Consider the following 24,558-nt stretch of genomic DNA (forward strand, 5'->3'; position numbering starts at 1 on the left):
CGACACTCGCATATGTACGAAATGATTCAAGTTGTGATGCAATGACCAGCAAAAAAGAAAGGATTCACTGCTCTCACTTTCTCCCCAGCAATCGAGGAGAGTTGGTTCGTGGTGGACTTTCTGCTGTCTTGAGAGTTGGCCGCTGTTTGGTGGAAGCTATTTCTTCAACAGTGGTCGTGTGACGTCTTGGAAATAAATATCCGGCTTTTCAAAATCCAATCTTCCTCCACCACCAAGTATCCTCCCCTACACACTCCGCACTCGTCCCCCAAATTCCAGACGAAACTTTCTATTTGTCGACTTAGTTGGGAATTCCCTGCCAATGTCCCATTCTATTTGCCCCTCCGTATTTTCATTGTGCTTATCTCCATTGTTCTGGTGTAGCTCATGTCTGCTCTCACCTGAGAGAAATCCAAGCCACTACTAAACCAACCAATAGATCCACTATCGCTCCATCACACAATCACCGCAAAAACACAGACAAGTGTCCCTGCCACTGAAACACAACCCAGCTCACGTCTTCTGCCAACAGCAATGTGTTCCCAGTCTGACCCAAGTCAGTTCAGCCAAAAAGGAAGGAACCACGGACGTTGGGAACGAGTTCCGCTGAGGAGGAGTGAAACAGCAGTAGTGCTCAGGGGAAAGTCAGCCACGGCAGACCACCACCACCGGTGAAAGCAAGCAGTCTTTATCTCCGGAATGCCTGCTTCTTCTCCAACAAAACTCTCTCTTTTTGCATACTTAATACCTCCCAATGCAATCCAGACTTTATATCAATGCAAAATACCACGGCACGAGTTTCCCATAGAATGAACAACTTATTGCAACTATCCAGATAGAACCATTCAGGTCTCCTTTATCCCGAATTTTTCAACCCTCATACATACATAAATACCAACCATTTTCTCCATAAAAACATTAAGCAGTGACACAAAGTACAATGTCGGAGATTTAGACGTTATCAGATATTAAAAATTATAATTATAACCGGATTTGGAATTAAACAAGATTAGATTTTTTATTCCAAATTATGTGCAAATTATATTCTCCACCGGAGGCAGACTCCGCTCCGTCTTGGGAAGATTATACTATCTCACACACGTCAAAAGAATGGGAGAAATAGGAAAGAAAGTAAAGAGAAAAATCTTATAATTGTGTTTTATGCTGGATTTGAGAACCGTGAGAAAGTTGCAGGTAGTTAGTATGGTAATAATTTGCAGGATCCAGATGACAAACACTAAAAGGGATGAGATCTCAGCCTCTTGGCAATAATAGAGCTTATACACCTCTACGGCTCTACCTCTTTCTTCTACGTACAAATCTCGATCGACGAGACCAACTGCAGACTTCACTCCGCCCTACGACAAATGGTAAAATTGTCACCGAAAAACACAGTTGAATATTTTCTTCAGATCCTATACTATGCTTTAATGTTTAATTAAGGTTTAAAATATAATTCGAAACTGTTAACTTTTTATTAAGCAAAAATTCGGCAGGTTTCATAAAGTTGTTTTGTTTCTTTCGGTAAAATTTATAAACCTTGCCAAGAGTCATATCGCCGTCGTGTCTCTGCTAACAAATGTGTCGCCGTACAGCTCAGATCTGAATGTTGAGGTGGAGTTTTTACAGATTCCGATATGCGAGTTCTCCAAAAACTTGAAATCCTCATCCCTTGGGTTTTGTGGTTGATAAATAAATTTGATGAGACTGACATTTACTCCATTGGGTAGAATGGAATCAGACAGACTCACCAGTTTTGTTCCCTTTATATGATGTGAACTTTCGCTCTCATCTGTCTGGAGGATAGCCGAAAAGGAGACAACAGCACCACGAACATTTCACCACAGACCCACGAGCACTAAGCCGCAGTGTGAGTGAGTGGTAATAATGACAACGGGGAAATGTCTTTTTGTCTACTTCATTTTCCTAACAAAATGGCAATTTCTTCGGCTCAATCCTGTCGTAGGCTACAATATTTACTACGATGTAAAATCTAGAAATACCTTCATTCACTGTTTTGATTTACATAAATATGTACGAATGACAACCTTACTGATACTCACGTTTCGTACAATCTCATAAGAATTTCTGAATCAGAGTCTACTCGTAAATCGCATATGCCTCACGAACCAATATCCATACACAAATTCATTATTTATGAGCCTTTAAAGAAGTTATTGCTACCAGCCTTCAGAAATTACTATCAGAAAATCTCAGATTTGAAGTAAAAGTTAATTTAGCTATCCATGAAATTTTACTTAAAAAATCAATATTTTGACCATTTGGAAAGCATAAATGATTGAGCGCGGCTTAAGACTGTCTGCAATTATTGACATGATGATCCTCAACAAAGGTGGAAGCGCTGCTTCTGTAGGACGAAATGTAATAAATTTCCATTTCGTTTCTTTTTATGGTCCACATGGAAGGGAAATTGAATTTGTGACAGACAGGCAAAGGAGATTTATTCAGTCAATCAAAGTACGTTAGCTTCAAAACCCTTCCTTCGTCCACGATGCCCATAGAAAATACCCACCACGACGTACCGACCGACTGACTACCTTGCTGGATAAGTATTAGTAATGCCAGCGTTTATGCAACAGATCATCTAGACCCATATGGAGCAAATCTCTCCGCAAAAAAAGATTAAATCGCAGTAAACCGAATTTAGAAATTCCTACGAGGGGCATCTGACATTCCGCAGATTAATTCCGTCTCATTTTCTTATTAATGCGGTTCCAATTTTGCAGCCGGCTAGTAGACATGTTCCAAAGAAAGGAATAAGAATTTTAATTACAACGAGCGGAACTTGTGTGTGACGGAAGTTTTGGGGGAAAGTCATGTGTCTGCCACTCCTAACTCGTTCTGTGCCAAGTGAAAGTATTTCAATGATAACTGCACAAAATGAGTAAGTAATTTGTGACAAAATGACCTGAAAAATGAGAAATTCCATTGCTTTTCCCTGCCTCGTCTTGTCACATACAAAGGCCGCAGTCACGAGGTGGTTGGTTGGCGAGTGAGTGAGTGTAACGACTGTTCAGTCCAACTCTACGTATGTACGTGTATGAGATGTGAGAGCAAAGTGTGTGCAATAGACGGAATTTTTATGTTGGGGAGAAGGAAACAGAGGGACCTTTAGCTGCATACGTTTATTAGTCATCGGAGGATATTGCATATTATTATCTTTTTCTCGGCAGCACATAAGTCCAAATACATTTTACTCTGATGTTCTGCTGACTGACTTTATGTATGTATGCTGCCCATCCAGCTTCCGTTTCCTTCTGCCTCCAGCAGCCAACACCCGACTTTTGGAAACTTTCACTCCCACATTTAAACTAATTCCTCGCTCCTGCGGCTTATAATCGTGAAAACTAGAAATTCGTACGAAATATATGTGTGTGCCTGAATAGTGCATCTTACTATTTAGTTGCGTTGGGCAGAATTATATATGGAATTGCGTCGTTATTATCCCATTGACCAACTTTAGCCTGCTCATTGATCGACATTCACAGCACGAATTGTATTTAGAAATAACAACTTGAATTTTCTAAGCATTCATTAAAACTATATGAAATCTAAGTTTCGGAGAAGCACAGTTGAACCATTTTACGTAATATCTTAAAACCATAAGTCTCTTTCCACTTTCTCACTCGACTGCGTGCCATTACGCTGGATTCTCATTCTCTCCTCTTCGACATTGCCTCAGTCAGTCACATCTTTCAAACCCAAACATTTCCTAGTGTCAAAATCTTTCAAAGAAATACAAGATTTGGGTAAATTGTTCAAATAATTTGGTAAAATATCCATTCTATGAAAAACCGTCTTCCTTTCTGCGAACTTAAATGCCGCTAAAAATTGGCAAAGAATGGAGGTGTGTGTGTGTGCATGGCTGTATCAATACAAGTCAGTTTTGTTATTATTCTAGCCTTTCAACTTGATCAAATCTTCACTTCATCAAACCCAATCGTGTTAAGGTCTAAATCCACTTTCTCAATTTGGAAATAAGAACAGGGAATTGTGAGGAGGTTGTGCAGCCATCGTATCATTTAGAATCACGTCCAGCTTTCTCAAACAACATGAAAGAATTTTCGATCCAGTTCAACACCAAGATAGCCGAGTCTTTGGAGGAAAGAGAGCCGTCATATCATTACATGGTCTGTACATGTGATACAGTTTAGAATTTTGAGATCCCGACCTCACGTGCCCAGAATACCATTTCCTTTCCCTTTTCTTGCCACATGCACACCTAACACCCATCCGCACTGATATGGAGCAGAGTGAAAGCAGTCTGGAAGGAGACCATCAAGTCGATCCGACGGAACTTTTAAGATATCTTTCCCAACTGTAAAAGGATGGAAAGAAAGTTTAATTCAACACAAAACTGACACTATTTTCTTAACGGGAAAACACATGTGACTTGCTCCATTCCCGTCCTTGGCGAATTTACTCGGACAACCAAACTTGTTTTCTCTCAGGCTCTCGTCCCTGGCCCGCAGTGGACCTACGTACATAATAACTCTCGGACGTCTGACTCTGAACTTGCCCAACGAATAGGAGTTACATTTCTGAGAAGGTGAATATATCGGGATATAAATAAATAGCAGAGCATATCCCTTTCTCGTCACACGCATTATGTTTTGTCCATTACAAGCAAACCCAACTCGTAAGAAACAAATGCAAACTGTCGCTGCGTCCTTCTAATGTACATACCATAGTTGCCTTACTTCAAAAGTGCAACAAACATGGGAATGAAGTTAAATTGACAAACAATAGCGTACACGGTCGGAGAAAGCATTAGTGACTGCTGGCACTAAACAAGTATCTCAATTTGTAACCTGACCTGATTTGATTACCATCTCAAAATATTTTATTTCCTTTTTGTCGTATAGTATTCACATCTTGCATATGCGTTTATTATAAACATATATTCATTACACGTGCTTATTTTACAACGAAACTCTCTACTTCTAACCAAATTTATTTCTTAAAAATATGAATAAATTTCACAGGGGAACATAGATATACATACAGGTGAAGAGTGACAAAACTCGTAATCTACAGAGGCACTTTGCTTGATAGCATAACGTACACTTATTTATGCAACTCGCAGTATCGTAACTTTTGACTTTCGATGTGTTGTACATTTCTAAAGGAAAATAGTGTAACGACAGCGTTAAAAGTACAGAGAAGAGTGGATGCAAGATTGTATGGAGATCCTTGCCCTCTTATTTGCACTTCAGAATTTCTACTATGTCGATTACTTCTCGTGGTATGTGATAAGTGCGTGGGACACTTGACGTTTTCCAAGATTATGTACCAGATGCGGCACATGTGGTAATGTCGTGTTTATGGGTGTATCTGAGTAAGGCGGTCTTGTAGGATTAAAAAAGTATCCTCCTGAAGAGCTTTAAATAAACTCATTAGGAAGAGATGGCCCAGAAAGAGTGGGGTGTCGATATTAAGACTTAACACAGAATGTGAATTTCTCTCAACCACTGAACCAACTCCACAAAAGTACCCAACGCCTCAGGAATATTAAACAGATTGACTACTACTCGATCTGCTTTTTGGATCCGACCCGAGATCTTCTGCCTTTGGGATATTTTCTTGGCAGGTGTTCCCAACTTTTCCCAATATGACGGAATCCCACTTTTTCTTTCAGATGAAATATGTCAATTCTTGTCCTTTTTCTCTTTATATAAGTTGTGGCCTGGAGCAGGACGCATTGGCGTAGAATCAAAAACGAGTCGATTTCAATTCATTTGATTTTCAAGGTCAGATTTCACCACAATGCAATGTGCTAGCGACATGTGTAGGCACTACATAGTAGGTTACACTTAAGTACATAACCCATTTTAGCAATAAAATGAGTTATCCAATAGCATTCATTACTACAGAAGTCACTAGCAGTCAGTATAAGTAAGTACCTAAATATGTAGGAGTCGACGAAATAAAGTGAGGAATGATTTTCATCCGATATTGGTCCTTATCCCTTTGTCAAATCTCAATCCTCATGCCACGAGTTTTGAGCGGAGCGATATAAGTTAAATTATAATTCTACCTATTGTACATACGTAACCACCTGAAGTTTAATTACTTTATGAGACTAAATGCAAAATTAAAATGGATTAAACCTATAATTCGTCTAGTACTTTCGTTCTGAGCGATCCAATAAACACAAATACGTGTAATGAAGTCAAGGCAAGCGTAGATATTCTGTTGACCTTTCGGTGGTTGGAACTTCTGATCTTTTATGTGCCACGCACAATGGATGACTATATACAATTCATCTTATGTGATACAAGTTTGTCGATCAGAGGCAGGGAAATACATTGTAGTCGTCTCCCATTCTTTCTAGACAAACAATGCTTTTCGTCTTTTGGCAAGCATCCAGCATGTATCAGGAACCAGACACAAAATCCAATTTCAGATTCCAGCAATTTTTCGCCGAATTAACTCCGCTGAAAGAGCAACATATTCACTCCAACTTTAGCTTTCCTGGAAAATTTGTGCAAACATGAGAAGAGCAGATAGGACGAATTAAGGTGTGCAGCATAAATGGTGCAAGGAAGTGATGAGGAACAATGCAACAAAAACACGTAAAATTGCTAAGAGTAAAAATTCTATTGAAAACATTTTTCTTGGGTCCTCTGAACAAAACAAGCAGAAAAGTGATCGATTATATACATAACAAAACCAACTGATAGCAGCCGTGCTTGGCTAATAAAGGTGCAATTTTTTGGTTTGGTTAAACAGCTCATTTTTCATTAATGCATCAGACAAATGTTATTTCATATGCAAATTCTTAATGGGTGTGAAGTATTCACTATATAATTTAATTACAAACAATTCTTACCCGTTTCATACTACGGAGACGTTGCAGTTGGAGAGGTGGAATTTTTTCTGCTTTGTTCGAATCTGAAATTTCATATAAGTATACACGTACATATTATTTTATGTTATTTGCACACTTCCATACGAGGTCACACAATGCCCTGTTTGAAATATTTTTCAGCATAAGAATTCCTTCCGAACTCCGCTATGTGTGGTGTATGCAGTGTGTAACATATTTACGAGCGACCTTAGTTGTTCGTGTGACTTTTATAATAATTCGTGGTCGTCTACGTAATGTTTTTAGTGTTGAAAATGCTCCACGTGTGCGATATCTTCCGGCGTACACAACGTAACGATAATGTCAAACTATATTTTGATACAAGGTCTCATTTAGTTATCTCCCCGCACGAAGCCAGATCGACTCATGTCACAATGTCATGCAAAGTGAATCTTGCTGTCAACTTTCACTACGTGATCTTGCCATGTTGTGCACACAAAAGTTGTATGCAAAGAGCTTTTTTGTTGATGTTGACATGCAAAGTAGCAATGAAATGCTGAGAGGACTTAGTTCACTCGACGGACTTTTAAAATAATCTCAACTTTATATATTTAGTCTTGAGAAATTCAGCATAGTGAGACTGAAGAAAAGAGATATGTAGAGATATGTAGAGATATTCAATATGTTGAACGCTGTACTGATTTACAATTCATTTCATTGTCATTTCCTACTCAGCATTTCACTGAAAACATTAATGTGTAGAAAATACGTTACCCGTCATTCTTCCGTTTTAAATATGAAAATCTCACCTTGTTTTATTTTTGGGTGAAGATGTAAGCTGACAACTCGGGACGTAGGGTTCCCAATTTTCCTTGGGCCAGCAAGAACATGATGCGGTTGAAAAACGTAAGGAAACTGGGAATGTTGAGGACAGGTTGATCCACATGCACACGAATGATCTAAATTTATTTATACGAGTAATTCAGTATTTTTGAAGTTTTTCATGCTTATTAAAAAAGCGAAAATTGTGACTGTGCAAATATACATATAGTCATAATTCATAATAACACCAAATACAAAACATGCCGAAAACCTATCAGATGCATTGCTGCTAAAACATGTGAGGAAACCGGAACTAGGAATTAATGAAACATAAAAGTGGCCCAACCATTAGCATTTATTACAGTGTCAACCAGTCTTGAACTAATCGGACTAATCGCATTTTAATCAGAGTAATTATTTGAACGAAATCAACACGACTTCCCACGCTCTCGTGCAGTCAAAGTTCATGCGTGTGTGAGTCGAGCCTCATGAAATGACAGCAAGGATCGGACAAGCCAGTAAATTACATTCTGTCAGAACAACCGAAAAGGAAATTACTACAGATTGATAATAGTTTACTCGAGTACATACTTGTTAGTAGCCCGTCTGCATATTAATGACATGTGTATATTTACATCATGACCAACACGGCTGTGCTCCAACCAACCACAACAAATTGCTGATTCATGTGTTATCACCTTTACAATCATGAAACAAATTTCCGTTTAGTTTGTTCGCCATGAAAATCAACTGTCTGCACTTCATAGTTTTGGCAGATGAGTTTGATCCATTTTTAAAATTGCCAAAGATAACATGACATGGTTTCGTACGTTGTACACATATTCATCAACCACAACCAGTCTTATTCGTACATAAGTATGTATATCGCTTCAGGAATTGTGAAAGTCTTTTGATATTTGTCGCACCTCGTTTCGAGATATTGGTATTGAGTTAATTTAGATTAAATTTCCCATGAAATATGTACTTACATAAACTTATTATATACTTCGAATTTGGTGATATGTATGAGACACAACAGGGAGCTATGCTTACTTAATTCATATTGTAAACTCCATGAATTGTAAATTAGTTAATTAAAATAATGGGTTTAATGATGTCATTCACTGACTGCCATGACCAGCAGTCTCCTTATAAATATATGTATTTGAAGATAATCTAATTTTTTTACTGAATTAAAATTGAATCTTTGCAATAAACAGTCTTTCATTCAAATTCGTACCTGAGAATTGCGCAACCTTTTTTACGCACAGTTCTGCTTTATTTTCAGGTCCATTAAATTATAATATGTTGAATTACAAATTAATTACCGTGACTTATGAATGTGACGAAAAGTATTGCAAAATATAATATTAGTACACATTCCAAATACGTATATACGTATGCATAGTATGAAAAGATCGGCTCAAACAATAAGACACAAGAATGGAAGATTGCAAATTTTCAAATGTTCAAGTAGTCATAAAATTGGCAAATGAACTTACTTTGCAAACACTTTTTCTTTTTAATTTTTCGAATTGTTCGTTTCGTTGTCTGTCCAGTTTTTATACCCACGGAGCAATTTGGACTTAATCTGCTGATCTGATTTTCTGCTTGTGCTGATTGATTTTGATCAAACACTGATAAGTCTCCCATTTTTGTTCCGCTTTATTTACTAACTTGTAAGTAAAGCAAATATCTAAGGAACTTAATCACAGAACTAGTTTAAATATTTTAAAACTGAAACCCATTGTCACTAAAAACACCAAAAATTTATCAATTTTGGATCTAACTCTTCCCGAGTTGTTACTGCTCTGGTAGCGTTAAAACTTTGTGCGTGAGGACGAAACGGTGATGACATAACCAGCTCGTGATTTCAATTGGCAAAAACTAATCTCAAGCTAAACACCTCTTCAAAAAATCTTTCCCCGGATTTCTCCGCTACTAAACATTATGTTAGTGGTTGCATGATAGATAGAGAGCCAAACTATGCAAGAATCCCACAAAAAGGAAATTACGGGACTTATTTATATCTCAATTGAATTAAAGCTACGGGGACTGTCATTATTCCATTTTAAATAATTAGCCAAGTGTGTAAGGGTCATTGTTCATCCTCTTCATCATTGCTCCTCAACTCTGTCTAATCTTTAACATTTTGGTAAAAGCATCACCACAACGGGGATCAATAGACAAGTACAACTCCCGTTATGGAGTACGTGAAATTGAAAATCACTTAAATAAACCTTCAATACATAATGTGTCATCATCTTCACAATGGAGCAGTTATTAACCACTGAGCATGAAGAGAGTCGCTCTCAATTTATATCGGATGTGAATTAGTCAGGTTCCGTCAACCGGTACATAACTTTGTTCTCGGACGGAAGGGTGTCCTGCTGAAGTACATAAAGTACATTATGTATCAAGTTCAATTTTGACTCCGTATGTAAACTTGTCGTGTTCAAGTTGCAACTTGAACACGACGGGTTTCGTGTGAATTAAAATCTCTTAAGTATAGTTCAGTTAAGTTGTCACAACCGGAGTGTAAATTTGAAATTGAATTTCATTATTTCGAATATAATTAACCACACTCTCGTTCTCAAAAGTTGACAAAGTATTCCATTTATGGAAAATTGTGCGAACTTTTTACAATTGAATTGAGTATTTGAATTGAATATTATGTATGTGCATATTAATAAGGATGAAATAATATATTACATATGTACGAAGAATCCGTTTCTTATGTGCATAATTGTCAAATAAATAATTGCCTTTAATCAATTTAGTTACTTTTCACTTGCTACTGTACTCACAAGTTTAACTATGGATTCATTTGGAATAAATATGAACTTGAAGTGCAAAATGTCAAGAACGAAGAAATTAATGATTATGGAAAAATGTCCTCGGTTTTTTGTAAGTGAAAGATATGAGACGTGGAAGAAAGGCTCGAAGAAAAGACTCTCAAAGTGTTGCAGCATTTTATTCATATTACGATACAAAGACCAAGTAAAATGAGAAGCTGAGCGTTTAATTCTCCAAATTTATTCTATGGAGTAGAAATTACGCTTCATAAATAATGCAATTCGATCCCAGTCACTATAATAGTGAAGCGACATTTTTACGAAATTTGAGAGTGTAAGTGTTGTCGAGGAACATGTACGAACATTTACACGAACCTACTTCTTGAAAAAAGTAAAAAGCGAGAACCGATTCAATAAAAAGAGTCGAGCTGATAAATTGAATGAGTTTGATATCATTTTTATTGGAGTGAGCACTAGTTTGAAATGGCCCAGAGGTGGGTAGGAAAAAACTCTTGCTGCCATTTTTGCACTTCATCAGCCTCGCTTGGAAATATTTGCAATATCAGAAAATAATATTGCCTGCTCCACGACATGATTTAATCAGTCCAACAGAGCAGAAGGAAAACTCATACTTCTTAAAAAGGTATGCAAAAAGATATATCGATGTCAAATCTGATTAAATAGAGCTGAATCTACAAATTCCCATTTTTCTGTGAGACTCGAGAAATCATATACCAAACTCCGTCTCTGCGTCTGAGAGAAAGCAAAACTTATTATTTTAAAGGTCACAAGAATGAGTTCTCGTAAATGACAATCTGAGGGGGTGATTTAATGGTAATAATATTAGCCAAACAACTCTAAATTTAGAGACACAAAAATGTTTCGAGTTGAAAGAACAGGGACCATCTTCACAGAGGTCTTGTGACATCGAGAGATTTATATAGATTTTTGCGTGAATATTGCATTCTTAATGATAAATTTTTAGTACCAGTAACATGACATGCATCATTTTGTCGATGTATTTTCAAAAGTGCATCATTTGAGTAATGAAGACGGAGGTGTCATTTTGTGTAGCGAATCACCTGAACGTTTGGTTGGTTATGCACATCTGAATAAGCACAGGTTGTTGAACTTGTGACTTTATTAGAGTTGCAAACAAATAAAGCTGGAGCAATCAGGTACAAAGCTATGAAACGGTTGATGTAACTCGGATCGACAAATGTAAATAATGGCGGGACAGTTATCTTGACTAAGGTAACACACATCAGAGAGGTACAAGTGAGGGTTGCTGTGGGTTCAGCCTGAGAGCACAAGAAGCAGAGGAAGACAGGAGGACCAACGAAATAAAACCGCAAAATTAAAACGCAATTTCATGTCACGGAGCTCGATCACGCAGTATTGAGCAAAAGTGTTATCATCTCAAAGCCAGCCAGTTGGTGGGATGCCAATTATTTTAGTGGTTGTCTCATCACACTCACAGCCAGATGCCCATACAGTGGCAAAACAATTTATATTATTTAAACGCAGCGATGAATAAACTTTAAATTGAATCTGCATTATTATCATCTTTCATATGATAGTCATTCTTATAAATTCATGTACAAACTATTAAAAAGATATGCAAAGGGAGAAAGTATAAGTGCGACAAAAGTGGTTGAATTTTTACCGGATGAAGTCGTCGAATGTCCAAATGAATGTTGTTTTCTAATAACTTCTGATGTTCGGAAGCCATCCTCTGACGATGGGCTAATCCAAGGAATCTCAATCTCACGAGACCAGTACGCCTGCAAAAAAAGATAACAACATGATGTTTATACGTACGTACTTACACATGAAGTTTTCTCATACGTCGTGCATGCTCCAAGAGTTAAAGTCAAGCAACAATAATACTTTTACTATTATTGAGTTATAAATTATGATATTCGGAAAACAAACTCAATCAAGAAAGTATTACGTCATCCATTAATTAAAGAATGCCAACAATGAAATTGAGTGTCAGGCAGTATTGCTTGAATTGTCGTTTAATTTAACACTCTTTGCTTTGCTTGACATTCTCGGTTAATTATAAAAATTGTTCAAACAATTTATAATAGAACTGAACAATTTATAATATAAATGGAGACATGACATACAAGTCAATTTAGTCATTTGTATTCACACAACGCTTTATGCATGGGGTGATGAATGAAGGAAGGACTTCTTGTGAGAGGCAGGACGGGATTTTTTAATTGCCGAGAAAACAATAGCAGCTAAAACCGGCTTAGAAAATTTATGTGTGATGCCACTTGAGCAAAAGCGACGCCTGGGTGATTTGCCCACATGTAAATTTAAATGATGTATGCATAAAGTTATTAAAATACTACCACGACACTTCTTTGAATGGGGGAGGTGAGTGTTTTGTCTGTAATAACTCAGTTACTATGTTTTTGTGTCAATGAATGTTGAATGTTAACTTTTGATTTCGTGACACAAAAACCACGGGCAGACAAGTGGACGTCAATACAAGAGAATAAGGAACAGTAAGTTCTCATTAAGTCACTTTTGACTTCACATATGTCATACTTTAAACCAGTTTGTATGCTAAGTTAAATTTCACAAAGGATGAAAAAATATTTATAATGTGAAGGCAATAGAAAGAAGAAGTAACACGAAGGAAGCTCTGGCTGCAGTAGGAACAACAAGTCCACGGTTAAGTCGACATTTGAATGTAAATTTAACTCGTCGTGTACCAATATTGCAATTCTCCTTTCTAATACGAAACTTGATGTGTATTAACGAACACGACTCGCCAAAAGAAGAATCAAGTTTAGCACATTTTCTAAATTGCCCAAAAGTGACCATGTTTATGTTTGTTGCTAAAATGTGTTAAACTGTTCATACATATTATCAATAACCACGCAGATGTTTATAAAAATATGCACAAGTGGCACAATTTATTGGTAAAAACATCATACACGTTAAGCCATCTTTCTACTTCCGGTTAAATTTTCTCGTACATGCAAAAAACAAAAACGACGTAATTCCCGAAAATAAATAGCTCAAAATTACAGTAACATTTACGGTGAAACATCAATACCAATTTTTCCATCATTGGGTAATATTTTATGGTTTGTTATTGATACCTCGTTCTGCGATACCCATGTTTTTTCTGCTTGGTCGGCAGTAATCAATCAAAGTTTGCGAGGTATGCATGTATTCAACATGATAGTGACATTTAGTAGGAGGAAGTTGGTTTGACTCGGAAAAACAATAACAGAACATAATCCATCAACGGGAAATTGAATAAAGTGGAAGTCATGCCATTGGTCAAATAATCAACCCTGAAATTATATTGCATTGTTAGCTACAGGACTGATAGACACCACGAAACCAATTTTCTGAGATGAACTTGTCATCTCTTGCACACCAATTGCATGCAGCTCTTTAACTTGGCTGCAAATATGAACGGAAAATAAATTTTGAAAATCATAATACGACTCTACTCAGCATGATAATTTACTTTTATACGATTTAATATGTAAGCAGAAACCAAGGCAGGTTGCATATTGTGCTTCTCAAATTGAATTCTGGTCCAATGTTACACTATTACAGTTATTACAGCTTATCCTTGATCTTATACTGTGCGCAATCTATAGAGATACAGAAAAAATGAAGCGTCTGCTCTACCCTGCTCGATTCTGTATACTCATAATTGCAACGATCCATAATTACAAATTACGATGCCTTGAACGCATTGCATGTGGTCAATTGCGGCAGGACGGGTAAACAGAAACTTCATTATTGGGTATGAGTAATTATTCTCGTTGAATGTCATTTTCCGTGTTCCTCGTCGTGAAAATTGGCGTTCGAACTAAAGCCATTTAGTTACATGTGCGCATAAAATCCTTACAATCCTTCATCTACAATTTGAGACACAGGACAAAATTAAGATGCATTTGTACAAGACCTGCCATTTTAATTTAATTGAAATTTTCAACTTGGTTTGGGTTGCTAAAAGACTAGATTCGGTATTTTTTGCGTCCTTCGCCTTCATTCCATATCCTACATGCTACAATTTGCATCCACATTGCATATGTGATACGGTACTGACAATTGTGGAAGACACAATCGGCGATCAAGATCAAAAGATTGCCATCATCGATTGATACAGGAGACGGCAACAGGTTGCAGTTGACATGTCCTGAACTAAATCACAATGCAGCTTTGATTAGTCCCACTCAAACAATGTGTATTTTGCATGTTTCCGCAATCCACACATTTTCAATTCAGTTTGTAACAATCAAATAGATAATCTAGTAGTCTAGTTATGCATAACTACCGTGTCGCTACACCTACATACGTATTGATACATCGATACCTTTATTAGCCAGTAAATTCTAAAAATAACACTACATGAAAAATTTCATGATGCGAATGAGCATAAAGGTTTCAATTCTTTATAATAAGCCCACACTGATAGAATCAACCAGTGACTTTTGTCTAAAAATTGTATTGAAAACCCCCTTCATCATGGACAAGGAAGAACTTACAATGGAGGTCTCCCAACGTATGCTCACAGATTTGGATCAAACCGGTGTCAATCGATCACAAATATAATTAGTATGAAATTTGCAAATGGCACTATCTGCCAATGCTCAGGTTTGGCGGAGATATTTGCATCAAAAGCGGGAAAAATGCGCAGCAAATTTGGAAAATGCTAAATATGCCAGCCTTTTGGTGCGTTTTCTCCTCTTTTTATGCAAATATCTCCGCCAAACCTGCGCATTGGCAGATAGTTCCATTTGCAAATTTCATACTAATTATATTTGTGATCGATTGACACTACTTTCGTCCAAATCTGTGAGCATACGTTGGGAGACCTCCATTGTTAGTGACTTCGTGTTACTAATCTGAGACTAATCCCACCATGTGTGTTTAAAGTCCAAGTATTGATGCAAGAAATAGATTATCTTTTTTTGTATCAATTAAACGTATCTCATGATAATTCCGAAAAATTTTACAATCGAAAAGCATAGCAAATTCAAATGTGTATCAAGGTGTATATTAAATTAATTATTTTTTCTTTGTTAAACCATCAGTCTTGGAAGTTTCGTATTGGTTTGGTTGGATTGGGTCGTAACATATCGTGCATCTTGCATCTCTACACTATAATTTATCCATATAAAACTGGTTGGAACGAGTGACAAAAAGTAATGTCATTATCATTGTCATGACGGACTTGACTGACTGGTTACTAAAAAAGCTTAATATGACTTTCCTTTCCAACCTAGACAGTTATATTTCTATCCAATCTAAAGGTCTCTAGACCATTAAGTCTATATAAACTCTATCTAATTTGCATCTAATCAGCAGCAAAACTGAAATAAGTTGGATGGGTCTCATTACGTAATACAAGATTAAGATTTACCCCGTCAAATCAAGGTTTCTGCTCATAATAAGTGTGATTGCTGGTAAAAATTATGTGGAAATAACTAAAAATTCCCGCAACGTAACCTAATTGTGTATGTATGCATGTAACTTTGATGTTGATCGGGTCGAGCAACATGTACATAAGTATTACATCAGATTAAAGATACACCGAGGATTGCGAATTGCGTGAATCATGCGAAAACCATCCGTCAAGACGTGATTTATTGTTCCGCTGTCTATCAATTGTCTCGTAATTTGATTCAGAGTCGTCTTAACCTGTAAAGCTGCACACTCTTTCTTCGTCAGTTGTGCAACATGCCAGTCGGTCGTAACACATATCATTGATTGCATGGCACGATGTGCGATGGGGAAGGAGACGTGATTGAAGAAGAAATAATTATAACGGTGAATGTTCTATTAGTATGTGTTTTCTGTTTTGCATTCGCCTGTGACTTGGTTCACCCATTTCGCAAAATAATCAGCCAATTCAGCCAGTTGCTCAAGACGTAACCAAATCCCCGACTGTTTTACTTGCAACTTTAACAACGTCGGCATTGTCAAAGTCCAGATGATGGCAAATGGCAAAGCATTTGAAATGGGATCTTCATCGTGTGCTTTGTATCAGATAAATCGCAATCTTCGAAAGAAGATGGGGTATAGATTGGCAAATGCCCTTTTATTTATAAGTGAAATTCGTGCTTCCTTTAACCCAGTTGATTTGATACTGATGAGCAACACGATTTATTGAATCGTCACAGTATGCACGAAGTTTGACTTGGGGCAATTTCAAAAATCCTGACATCATCGATTTGAATGAGTTGAATGCTTTCAACTCTGCAAATGAATATTATTGACTTTACGCATTTGTCCGTATATTTAATGAAAACTTGACCCAATAAATTTGAATCAAGCTGACCTGAACTCTAACAATGGAGGTCTCCCAACGTATGCTCACCGATTTAGACTAAACTGGTGTCAATCGATCAAAATATAATTAGTATGAAATTTGCAAATGGAACTATCTGCCAGGTTTCGCGGAGATATTTGCATCCAAAGCGGGAAAAAGGAGCAGCAAATTTGGAAAACGACAAATTTGCCAGCCTTTAGGGCGCGTTTTCTCCTCTTTTTATGCAAATATCTCCGCGAAACCTGCGCATTGGCAGATAGTTCCATTTGCAAATTTCATACTAATTATATTTGTGATCGATTGACACCAGTTTGGTCTAAATCGGTGAGCATACGCTGCGAGACCTCCATTTTAAGTACATTCGAATTGCACAACGTTAAAAAAACAGGAAAAAAAACAGAATTAGCTTTTAGAAACATTCTTTTGGGTTTAGAAAAGTTTGCAGATGACACACAACTTTATTATCAGGGCTGAATTACGTTATGCCACAAGTAAACTTATCTATGTTTTTACACATATGTATGTGTAGTCGGTGTATGCTAAATGCTGTAGTAAACAACATATGTACATATGTACATGCGAATTACATACTAACAAAGAACAGACATATGCATACTCGTGAGAAACTAAGGAGGAGAGCTTCACCACCTGCCCTTCACAGATCTTGATGTCCTTTGGCTATGTGGTAGGGTCCGATGAGTGTACTTAAACCCTGAAGTGGTTTGCCTCCATGGCCACATTTGCGCCCGCCACACCCACTCAAAGGAATGAAAACCACAAAAGTTGCCAACTTCAAAAATTCACCAAAAATCCAATTTTGCTCGGATTTTGATAAAATTTGCCTTTTTGTGATCCCAGATACTTGTGTGATAATATCCAATAGCAATCTCAACTTTTTTGAAATTGTCGAAATTTTCGAGCTGATGAATTATTCGAAAAAAATTAAAATTTCAAAAAAGTTGAGATATATATTGGATATGATCACACAAGTGTTTGGGATCACAAAAATGTAAACTTTATAAAAATCCGAGCAAAATTGGATTTTTGGTGACATTTAAAGCACATGAAAACAGGGCTTTTTTGTGGTTTTCATCCCTTTGAGTGGGTGTGGCGGGCGAAAATGTGGCCATGGAGTCAAACCACTTCAGGGTTTTAGTACACTCATGGGACCCTTCCCCATATGCAAAGGGCATCAAGATCTGTGAAGGGCAGGTGGTGAAGCTCCCCTCCTAAGTAGTTGGGACCAAAATTATATAGCAAAGTCTTGTACTGTAAATATGTACGAATTAAATACAAGGCAGTGGGTTGGTAGAAAATCTGAGAATTATTCTGGCAGGTAGTAATTAATCTTGCTTTGCCTGAGACTATGACCAGTTTCTTCCACCCCCCACTTCCTTTTAGCAAAGCTGAATAACTGTAAGTTTGCCACTTTTGAACAGTCGTCTCGTCGCGATTTCTCTGGGACGTAAACAAGAATATTGCAAAGACAAAATACTTATCATGACATTATGACTTTATCCCAAATAGCATGATTACAATGGTAACTGGTTATCAAGCTAATATAAGATAGAATTAACCCTTTAACGCGTATGATTGACGACAAGCAAATGCATTAAATCGGGGACACTATAAGTATGTTGTGGTCATGGCGCGGGAGGAGAAATTCAGGAGTTTTCAATAAAACTCGAAAAACTGAAAAATCAAAAATTTAACATTGAGTTGTATAGGGAAATATCCAAATTTTTGGGAAGAAAATCTTCAAATTTAGCATTGTGTTGGCATAGGAGAAATCCCTCAAAATTGCAACAAATTTTAGGTCGCGGAGAGAAAATGGTGAAAATCAATGACCTCCTAGAAACGACAATTGTCTTCCTTCCTTCCGCGCCATGACCACGATTTTTCAGGACGACTTTTGTCGTACTCCCGAAGTAAACCATTTCTTATAAAACGACTATTGTCGTAGTTACAGTTTAAAGGGTTAAACTTTGATGGTTATCTGATCGTAGCCAAAACAGCAATGATATTGTCAACAAGCTAGTGTTTGCTTATCTGTAGGAATTGTTTGTGCCAAATGAAATCTTGAGGTAGTCTCAAGAACCATCGTACATAAGATTCTATCACCTTGAGGAATATTTTACCTTGTTTTCACGCGTCTTTCTTGGCTCCACTGCCTTTGATTCAATATTTTAATATGAAATACGACATTCATGAGAAGGCATGAAATTTTAAACTTGAAAGCGTTCAGCGCAAAGTAATGAGGTCTGCAAATGTTGTGCATGGTGAGGATAACAATACTGAATAATTACATTCATTTCTTGCTGTCCACAACCAATCACGATCTCTATTTTCCTTTTAGACGGCTAGTCATCAGGACCAAGCTGCTAACAATTATTACGAGGAGACCAGAGTATGCATGTAGGCAATAAACCTCATTTATTGTTGTTGACTGGGGCAGCAAGGATATCGCCAAACAAAAGGAACAATAGTTGCACAATAATCAAAATGAAAATACATACAGCAATAAACGTTGTCTCATAACGTGCTTTCTTACAAACTTCCGGAAAATAGTGCAAAGTTTTAAACCCGTCTCCCGTCGTGATAATAGGTAGATATTCAACAACAAAGCATCGAGACCGACACAGGCTGGCTTTGTTATAGTAAATATTGCACATATATTACTTTTGTAGTACGTAAACCATAGGTACATTGTTTACATTTGACGGATGTGCACTATATATGCAGACAATTAAGTAAGTGGGTAGAAGCTATCTACAGTGGCTGGGTAGCGGTATTTTGTCACACTGAACTGATTATTGAAAGTCGGTGAAGAATGAATGCAAACCGAGTAAATTAGCTCCAGAGAGTCGTCTTCTTTCTATTATCATCATTAGCAAAAAAAATCTTGTTAAAAATAAGGGATGGTTGTTATTTTAGCGGAAATGAATATGGGCTACAAAATAACTTGCTTAAATGAGGAGTTGAGAACAAAGTTAATTATTTCGAGCACTCAACTGCGGCTCTTTTTCTTTATTGCTGACATATCTAAATATGAAGCAATAAAGGTACACAATAAGTGTATTCTTCTGTTTGACATTGCAGTTCCTTAATTTGCAACTCATATCCGAAGTATTCTTCTCCCATTAAATTTAATGACATGTGCACCTAATGAATGTTTGCAATAGTCAACCACATTTCTCTTAGCATTACAGTTTTGCTCTAAATAGTGCTACGTATACTTTTGTTATTGTTAATTAAGTCAAATGTGTAACCTCAACATGTCTGAAGATGACATATTAACCCTTGAGATCACGATTAGAGTTTTAAATTAGGAATACAGGTCAACTCATTTCCTTAATGCAAAATTTAAAAATAATGTGTGCGTGGGACCTCGGAGGTTGATTTTATCATGAAGCACAAAATCAGGAAATGGTTCACAATTCGGTTTAACTGCGCATTAAAAAAGTACGGGGTGCGTTTAAGAAGTTGCTAATTAAAGCAATAATGAAAAATCCTTATTGATAATTTTTACTAACAAAGCCATATTTTCTGTTTATGCGTATCCTTTTCTATTTCGTGGTAAAAACATTATATTATTCATGATAATTTGTAGCAGGAATTACAGATTACATCGTTTTGAATAATAATAACGACAACACGAATTCTCCATTTCACGCAAACTACATGATAACTAAGCCAACTGTCGAGAGAATCTATCTCATTTCTTGCCAGATCTGGTTGATTAATTGTCGTGTCATGAACCATGGGCGAGGTTCTTTCTTCAATTTAGCCTAAAAGTCCCTCAACTGATAAAGATTACTACAAGCGTCTCCCTAAAAGTTAACTGGTACCCATTTAATCAAGCATTAGAAGATTTAAAGATGGTCATGTTTATTTCAACTTGCACATTTTTATTTTTATACAGCATTCAACATTAAATTGTAATTTAAATCAGATTATTCATCCCTCATACATACACACAAAAATGAACTCATTCTTCTGAAGAAATCTCACATTCTTTGTATTTAACCGCATCATGTGCATAATCATGAAACAGCATTTGTATCATTATATTTGACTGATATTCTGTTCTTCCGCCTGTAATATCCTAATTTGGAAACGTTCATCCTCCTCTAATAATCTCCTCCTCAATTAAATATTATTTTGGTTTTGGCACATTAATAATTTGATTAACTAAATTGGGCATAAATTATTATGAAGCCTTTGCAATTCTTCTTCCCGTCAAGTTTTGATAGTTTGCTAATGTAATATTGGGCATTTGAATTCGATACGCTGAATAACACATAACGTAATAAGACATAAAATATATATGAACGTCAAAGATCCCTTCAAGTTGAAAAAGCAGCCACAGCCTGTGGATTGATCTGTCATACCGTGCAGTACACCATCCAATTCGCACCCGTTAATTTTTATTTTCTACAAATAAGCTCTGCTTGGCTCATCGTCCTCTAAATATATCATCCTACGAGAAAAATCCATTCGTAACAGCCATAAAATTAACATCTCATTGGAACAAAACTAATAAAATGCAACCACAATAAAACTCGCCCTAGGAGTAAGGAAATCTTTAATTTCTTATTATTATTGTATCAACCACTTTTCATTTCAACTTCATATCCAAATACATAGCTGCTCTGCCATAGTAGTTGAAATTCAATTTAATTCTTCAAAGTTCTGTTTGTCTGCATGGCGCATATGTACATATTTAAGAGCCGGAATCGTACCTATGTATTTGTCGTCTCTGTTGTTATCGGTTATGGTGTACCACATTTTATAAGGAGTGAGGTGCACATCAGACAAACCGATTAGTAGTATTATTTCAAACCACAACAAACCAAATGTGAAGAATTAAAAGCTTAACTGGTGGCGATTCCTTTGTAAATTTCTCAACAGAAAACTACTACTTTCTGGGTCTGACTAGCATAACCTCGCTCACTGAGGTTTGTACCTTTCAATTGCAATTATGTCTTAAGTTTGAGTACAATTATCATTATGAATCGCCATTTGAAATGAAAATCTTTTGCACCCACTCCACACAGATGTAGGAAGGAAGCTTTCATTTTTATTCATATTGAGTAATAGCGAAATCACTCAGTTGGCAACAACAAAAGTTTCATCTTTTATATGCAAAATTGACGAATTAAGTGTGGTAAAATGGTGTAAATACATTTCCAGCCTAAGTACACGTAGGGTAGCATTATGTAAATATGCATAGGCTACCTCAAAGTTAGCTCACATAATTTCGAAATGAAAATGTAGACTAGCATATTGCATTTCAAAATCCTTGTTCCATTAAGTACTATATGCGACATACGTACAAAAATAGTACATATATTTATTATGTGCACTAGTATATAATAAATAGTAGTTATTATTGTAAATATATAAAAACAGTACAATATAATATGTATTATGACGCTAAGTAAGACCTGCTCCCCGCAATTACTTCACACAAGTCATGTCCACAAGTCTAAAACCGATTATGTGCTTGGATATTGTCCATTTGACTAAAGTGGCGCTTCTGAGTGACAAAAATGTCGTTAATTATGTAGTCGAAATGATCACTTCTTGACAGTCAGTATCCTCGAGGCTTGTCGCCTGTTGACCAAGTGTTATTCAACATTTTTTTACTTATCCTTGCCATAAGCCGCAGGTAAATGTGCTCATAGCACAAGGATCTGCTGGCAGCACACACGTAGTTTTAGAAGCGATTTAAACTTGACTGCAGTGCGACGGACAGAAAAATAACGCGTGGACATAATGAGGAGGTTTGCCTACTGTTGGTCAAATTGTAGAGTACAAATTGCTGTGATTGTGTCAACTTGATGGATTACACTGGCCGCACAATATGACAAGCACAGTTATATTTTTCAGAAGAATGTTAAATCGTTTGTTGATTTTATTCCAACCACAGACACACACAGATGTCATCAACGGATGGTCATTAGTGGTATTACATAGTATCGGCGACGCTACGGACTCCAATCACAAATAGGTTATTTGTGGCGTCGTTACAGTAAAAAGACAATATTTTTTGTAAAGTCGCATTTAGTTGTTATTTTTGAAAAAAAATTATTTCTGTAAAAATAGAGAAGATAAGGAGCTGAAAGAATTTGAATTTAAATATTAAAATAAATTCAAATTACAATGTATTATTTTAGATATAACTTATTACACAAGTATTTCTGGTATAACTTTGCACAACCAATAATTAATACCTAGTTTCACATTGCAATAATTGATTGCTCAAATAAGTAAATTATACTTTCATACAATTCGATTACGTTAGTGATATGACGTGCATACATATTTCTGGAGTTTGTCATTGCATTGTCGTATCTAACCTAAAGCATCTAAATCGCTGATTACTTCATTTAGGTTGAGCATGTTTCAAAAAATAATTACCACGCGCGTATCATAAAGTTGCAACATGTTTGCACTCTGAATACTTCAAATTAGCTCAAGAGTGAGAAGAGTTTTTTTCCTTTAAAATTGCAGACGTCACTTGGTAATACACTTATTACTTGGCACAATCAGTCTGATCTTCTAGTTTTATGAGGCAAGCGTGTCTCAACTTCAGAACAGAAGAAAACGAAGGTAAGGATAATGGCAATTATGCTATTGCAACGTGGAATAGTAATTCTCCCAATGTGGTTGATTTTGATGGATGAGGCACTCGCTCGCTCTTTCACGCTGCTCGCTCGCTCGCTCAATAGTATCAACAACGTTTAGCTCTTTTCTGAAATTTATTTTAAATAATAAGAATAATTTGATGGACAAATTAAGTAATGGTACTCCTAATAACATGGAGTTGGAAAAGTACACTACTGAAGTTTTAACGGATATGCTACAAGAAGCCGTCGGCCGGAAGGATTACTCAGTAGTTGGAAAAATCAGTAGAATTTTGGAGGAGAGATCTGATTCACCTCAAGGTCCCTCTAGTAATAAAGTCCCGCGACTTGAGATAATTGCCGTAGTTGAAAATAAAACAGGTAAGCCGTCGGCTTTAGTCATTTATTAAATTAACATGTGTGATTAAGTATGATTATTTAGTTACAGATCAAGTTCAATCCCCTACAACCTCGCCATTCAAGTGGGATGTGACCCCACCTGTTGTCGTCACTCTATTACCACCAACAGCAGGAGGCTGTATTTGCCATGACTGGGTGCGTCCAGCAGATGATACTATCGGGGGAATCGTCCTCAAGGCGGTGAAAAAAGCCGTTGGCTGGGTAGAAGAAAAAGATGGATGTGACAGTCAGCTAAAGATGTCGCAAAAGTACACGGATTGGAAGATGAGGAACGATCAGTTTGCCAAACCGGGACCGAAGAAATCTTGTCTCTCCATTATGGTCCAAGGGAAGAGGAAGCAACTCTACTTTACAGAGGGGAGGTTAAAGATAAAAACCGAAGCGTCATTGGCGAACCTTCAATTATGTACTTGGGTAGATTGTTGGGGAATAAAATCCCTAAATTGTCCAGAACACCGCCGAAACATGTGGCAGATTACGGCCGTCGGCCTCTTCCAGGACGTTCAGGAGGATCAAGATGATGATCACAAAGATATTTTGGGGGATACAGCCTAATGAAGTATCAAAAAATCGGGATAACACCATCTGTGCAGCATGGATACAAAGCAAGGAAAATTTTAAGAAAACCCTGGAAAAGAACAATTTGGACATCACCAACATCCAAGTACTTTATCGATTTGAGGAACTCGCCAACGGCGCCTACGACAACCGTCTTCGCCATACCCTAAGGGTAATTGTATTAACTTT

At 36.8% G+C, this 24,558-nt stretch overlaps 1 protein-coding gene across 2 annotated transcripts in view; it reads right to left on the bottom strand.

Annotated features, from left to right (window-relative positions):
- Positions 1–24,558, bottom strand: part of LOC110847306 (pleckstrin homology domain-containing family G member 5) — a 62,569-nt gene that overhangs the window by 35,647 nt on the left and 2,364 nt on the right. The window contains exons 2-4 of one of the 2 annotated variants that reach the window (XM_022094231.2): positions 12,113–12,230; positions 7,639–7,788; positions 6,854–6,915 (exon numbers count right to left, since the gene is read on the bottom strand). In XM_022094231.2, the coding sequence (XP_021949923.1) occupies positions 6,854–6,915; positions 7,639–7,788; positions 12,113–12,230 (330 nt within the window). Of the gene's footprint in view, positions 1–6,853; positions 6,916–7,638; positions 7,789–9,153; positions 9,320–12,112; positions 12,231–24,558 lie in introns of those variants that run through there. The other variant, XM_035849322.1, reaches the window with a different exon arrangement.

This window comes from Folsomia candida, unplaced genomic scaffold, assembly GCF_002217175.1.
Source record: "Folsomia candida strain VU population unplaced genomic scaffold, ASM221717v1 Fcan01_Sc003, whole genome shotgun sequence".
Classification (NCBI taxonomy): domain Eukaryota; kingdom Metazoa; phylum Arthropoda; class Collembola; order Entomobryomorpha; family Isotomidae; genus Folsomia; species Folsomia candida.